This window comes from Sinocyclocheilus rhinocerous, unplaced genomic scaffold (genome assembly GCF_001515625.1).
Source record: "Sinocyclocheilus rhinocerous isolate Xijiao unplaced genomic scaffold, SAMN03320098_v1.1 scaffold1588, whole genome shotgun sequence".
NCBI classification, from domain to species: Eukaryota; Metazoa; Chordata; class Actinopteri; order Cypriniformes; family Cyprinidae; genus Sinocyclocheilus; species Sinocyclocheilus rhinocerous.
The window spans coordinates 403677-409026 of record NW_015648510.1 but is presented as its reverse complement, the minus strand read 5'-3'; the positions used below and the strand labels follow the sequence as shown (position 1 = coordinate 409026).

Sequence of the window (5350 nt, the reverse complement as noted above, 5' to 3'; positions counted from 1 at the left end):
CAACGCTTCCCCGTGATTTTCATTAATAAAATAGCCTAGATACTAGATCGCTACATTATATTCCTCAGCAACGATGGTAAAATGGCTGTTTCTGAAGTAACTGTTTGTAGAGAGACAACTGTCATCTCTCTCTCTCTCTCTCTCTCTCGATCGATCGATCGATCGATAATTAATTGATACGATTTTTATTAATAAAATAGCCTAGATACTAGATCGCTACATTATATTCCCCAGCAACCATGCGCAGACGCAGCACGCAGGTACACACTACTGTCATCTCTCTCTGTCTCTCTCTCAAACGATCGATCGATAATTCATTGAAATACATGCTATAATTCATTCAAATAAATGTGGTCTTACCGCACTATTTCATCTCTGTGTCTGATTTAAAGCGGGCAGAATGCTAGAGCTAACGTGCCATAACTGACGAAAATAACTGTCATTTTTACCCATTCGGTCAAATATTGCGCTGCAAAGAGCAATACTAGTTTTAACTTGTCTATAACTTGGCAAATGACCATGGAATAAGCGGGATAATCAACGACTAGCCGTGCATTAAAGGATTTTAAATGCACGACATGGAGGCAAATAACCGCCTGATGCGAAGCGGAGGCTAATAAACACTACTATGCTCTGTAAGATTTTATAATATTTTGAAGGAAGTTTTATGTTCACAAAGGCTGCATTTATTTGATTAAAAAACAGTAATATTGTGAAATATAGTTTTAAAATAAGTGTTTTCTGTTTTGACATTATTACTACAATTTTAAATAACTATTTTCTATTTCAATATATTTAAAAATGTAATTTATTCCTATGATACAAAGCTGAGATTTCAGCATCATAACCCAGTCTTCAGTATCACATGATCCTTCAGAAATCATTCTAATATGCTGATTTTCTGCTCCAGAAAATATTATTATTAGTATTATTATTATTACAATGTTGAACTATTTTTGTTACTTTGTTTATTTTTTTCTGGATTCTTTGATGAATAGAAAGTTCAAAAGAACAGCATTTATTTGAAATAGAAGTCTAACATCATAATGTCTTTATGAATTTAATGCAACCTTGCTAGATAAAAGTATAAATTTCGATCAAAAAAAACAAAAACTTACTGACCACAAACCGTATATATTACCATAACATATTCATATTAACTCAAAAACAAAAATGGAAATATATAAACATTGTCTAACAACTATTAATAACTGTCAAAATCTTCAGATGTCAACATAAGCTCTCTGAGCACATTCGTTCACTCACTCTCTTCTGTGATGAAGTGAGCAGAACTCTGCTGAACATGCGACTTCCTGCCCATTTGAGCACAGGAAGAGGGGTCAGACCCTATTTCCGCAGCCTTTGGTGGCATCCAGAAATTGCTTTTTTCCCTGAGATTGTAGAAGAGAAGGGGCACTTGATGGAGAGGGCCGGCACTCACTCTCGCCGGCCCGCTGAGATTACAGTCCACCCCGTGATTTATGGGCCAGAAACTTCCACGCTGCCTCTGTGTGAGGGAAGCAGAGATTCATACAGAAACAGGTGGTTACGGAGAAATCCTCTTAACTGCGGCCAGGTGCATCGGCTGTATCCGAATGAAGATGGGAAATCTGAGTGTGTGTGTGTGTGTGTGTGTGTGGATGTAGCTGGAATGAGACCTGAGAGACCCTGTGTTATGGATGATTACTTTTTACTATTCCTGCAATTATTCGAGTGATTGAACCGCTGTGAAATATGACTGAGTGAAACTCCTGAATCTTTCTTGCACAGCGGAGATCTTTAAGTCCCACATCGCACACTGGTGGTCTCCGGATGGGGCCAGGCTCGCGTATGCGACCATCAACGACACGCTGGTGCCCAAAATGGAGATCCCCATGTTCACCGGCTCCATCTACCCTACAGCAAGACAATACCATTACCCCAAGGTAAAGATTATGCACGGCCATAAACATGAGGATATAGTGCTGAAGATGATAATATGTTATGCTTGAACGTTTTTCTTCCAGGCAGGAGAGGAAAACCCTATCATCTCTCTTTATGTGGTGAATCTCAATGGCCCTCTGCACACCGTTGAGATGAGAAGACCGGAGGACCAAAGAATAGGGTGGGCTGACTGTACTAGTGTTATTTTATTTATTTATTTATTTTTTATTTTTTTGTCAGCCATTTTTTATTTAGTCTTAGTCTTTTAAATTAGTCTTAGGGCCCTATCATACATCCGGCGCAATGCAGCGCCATGCGCGACGCAACTGTTTTCTGCTAGTTTCAGCCTGACGCAGTTATCATTTTCACGTCCTGCGCAACCTTGTTTAAACCGCAAATGCATTTGCGCCCATTTGTGCGCTCATGGGGCCCTATTTTAACGATCTAAGCGCAAGGTCTAAAGCGCATGGTGCACTTAGGGCATGTCCAAATCCACTTTTGCTAGTTTAATGACGGGAAAAACGGTTGACGCACCCGGCACATGGTCTAAAAGGGTTGTCCTTATTCTCTTAATGAGTAATGGGTGTGTTTTGGGCATAACGTGCAACACACCAATCAGAGTCTCATCTCCCATTCCCTTTAAAAGCCAGTTTTTAAGAGTTCCTTTTAAGAGCCAGAAAATTTAATAAATATATACCTAATTTGTCGGATGGGCATTTAAAGTCTTCGAAGACATTTTAAAGATTCATTTCAAACCTAGTGATTGGATGTAGTGATTCTGCCAGAAGACATTTCTGCTAATTTCTTATCTGTATTACAGTGAGTGCTATGTGACGATGGTGAAGTGGGCAACAAGCACGAAACTGGCTGTAAACTGGTTGAACCGAGCCCAGAATATCTCCATCCTGACCCTCTGTGTGGCCACAACGGGTGTCTGCACCAAGGTATGCCTGGATTTGAGAAGGATATTCCAAAGTGCACTGTAAAGGGCATTTCACACTCCACAAGGAAGGTGGAAATGTGTGGTACAATGAAGCGACCGTTTCCCAGCATAGGTTTATTATTTTCCTTTTTTAAAACCAATGACGTGCATTCACATGAACAGTGCTTTAATCAATGGAGGTTGCCAGGTCACAGTATTGTTGATTGCTTACTCCACTGTGGTGTTACTGTTTTGTTTCGTTAAAAAAAGCCCAACCCTCTAAAATGCAAGTTAATCACATAAACAAGTAAATCACTATCATTAACCATTTGCTAATAAATTGTTAGATTTAGAAGTTTTGCAGATCACTTGAACACTCTGACTGAGCGTATAATTTTTACTCTCTGTCTTTAAAGTGCACTGTTGCTATTCGTATCAATAGATGCGCTCTGCAAAGGCACTTGACTCATCATTGCTATGGTACTCTTTTTTCCTCATATATGTATATTTCTGTCATGACAACTCTCGGAGGGATATATATATATTCTTGTCAAAATGACATGAGTTCGTTTGGAATTATCAGCTTTTAAGCTTTTAAGAACAAGCAGAAGCCTAGTTTCTTTGCTAGTTCCTTCGGTAGTGGGTGGAGCTAATGCACAAGCAGCAATCTCATTGGCTATCGCCCACCTATTACCCTTTGATTTCAGCAAATAAGTTAGAGTGAATGCAGACAACATAATTAAATATTCATTACTCAGCAGCTCATCAGACTTTAGTATTTTATTAGTAGTAGAATTAGTAGTAGTAGTATCTTATCAGTATTATTAATTTAGTCATTTTTAATTTTTAAAGTATCTTTTTAAACAGAAACACTAAATGGCCAACGATGTCTTAAGCATTAAGCTTAAGTTCTGTCAGTATGCCAAATATGCAGTCGTACATTTTTGTTCATATACATAGTTACCACATTTTAGTTCTAATTACTAAAGTTCTAAAATAAATAAATGTAAACAAAAAAAAAAAAAGATAATTGTAAGTGTAATTTTCTTGCTTTCAGATCATATCACATATGAATGTATCTTAGTAAAAAGCTGTGCCATTTTCCGAAGATAAGCTGATTTGGTGGAATCATATATTTCCTAGGTGTGCGCAGAGGGTAGAAGCCGCTCACAGTTTTCAGTAAATTGGACGAAATGAGCCAAAAACTAGATTCTGCACTCTTGTGATGTTTCACTGCATTTTTTTTCATGTGATTTTCTGTTGTTGTTGTTGTTTTTTTTTTCAGAAACATGAGGATGAAAGTGAGGGGTGGCTGCACAGACAGGTGAGCATTAACTTCCTCCGCCCAGACAAGGGCAAAAATAAAGAAATAAATAATGAGATGTGCCATGTCAGTGTTTGTCAACGGTAACAGCTTTGAATAGTCGAGGACGTTTGATGTTGTTTGTCTTATCACATTCCCCACAGTACTGTGCTTGAGCTGATATTGTTTTTCCTGATTAGTTTTTCATGGCTTTTTTTGCCAGAGGGAGGAAGTGGCCGTATGAAATGTTTTGCAATAACATGAATAAAGGATCGTACGGCTCCTGCAGAAATAAGCCTGAGGGCTCAGACTCACTACTACATATGCGCTGCATTATCATAATAATTCACATTCTAATATATGTTGTTATGGTTTTAATATTTTTGGTGTTGCTTGGAGAAATACGACCGCTCTGTGCTGCGGACACATTCTCTAGTGCTCCCGCAGGTCTTATAATTCAGTGATTATAAAACTCTGCAGGGCAAACCAAATGATGAAACACTGCCATGGGAGGAGAACCTCACGATGTTGACAGTAATGATGGTGCTGGTGTGGCGGTAATGATCGTTTAGTTACATTTCTCAAACAGGATGAAGAGCCGCTGTTCTCTAAAGACGGTCTGAGGCTGTTCTTCACCAGAGCAATCCCACAGGGAGGAAGAGGGAAGTTCTTCCACATCTCCATGTCCATCTCACAGGTACAAGCTTCAGCAATTGGGTGTTTTTAAACTTTTTGATAAAAGGCAAATACGTATTTTCATATATAAAGGAATTGTCATGGATGGTTCATGACAGGTGAGTTTAGAGCAGTATCTTTATTGCACAATTCCAAAAAAACAAAGCACTCAGACACAGGAGAAACAACCAAGATAAAGACAAGAAAGGACAAACACTGAACTACTGTTAAACACAGGTCTTAATGAGAACTAGAACTAGACTAGAAATGGTTGAATAAATAGGGCCTTTCGCACCGCTTTAGTTCCAGAACTAAATGTACAGTACTAAAGTACTGGGATGATTTTGCGCGAACTATTTCCCAGTACTATTTAAAGGGTTGCATTCGCACCGACAGTGTGTACTAAGAAGTGACGTAAGCCGGTCGACAGCGACGTCATTTGTGCGCGGCGTTCAACAATGTAAACAAAGAAGAACAACATTAACAACAGGAAGATGGAGTATAATATGAGTGGAGGGGAGTTTTTT

General features: G+C 38.8%; 1 protein-coding gene across 1 annotated transcript in view; it reads left to right on the top strand.

Annotated features, from left to right (window-relative positions):
• The window catches only part of LOC107709766 (dipeptidyl aminopeptidase-like protein 6), a 355032-nt gene that overhangs the window by 320257 nt on the left and 29425 nt on the right, over positions 1-5350 (top strand). The window contains exons 11-15 of the mRNA XM_016514371.1: positions 1771-1925; positions 2007-2104; positions 2744-2867; positions 4131-4169; positions 4738-4845. Of these exons, the coding sequence (XP_016369857.1) occupies positions 1771-1925; positions 2007-2104; positions 2744-2867; positions 4131-4169; positions 4738-4845 (524 nt within the window). The remainder of the gene's footprint in view (positions 1-1770; positions 1926-2006; positions 2105-2743; positions 2868-4130; positions 4170-4737; positions 4846-5350) is intronic.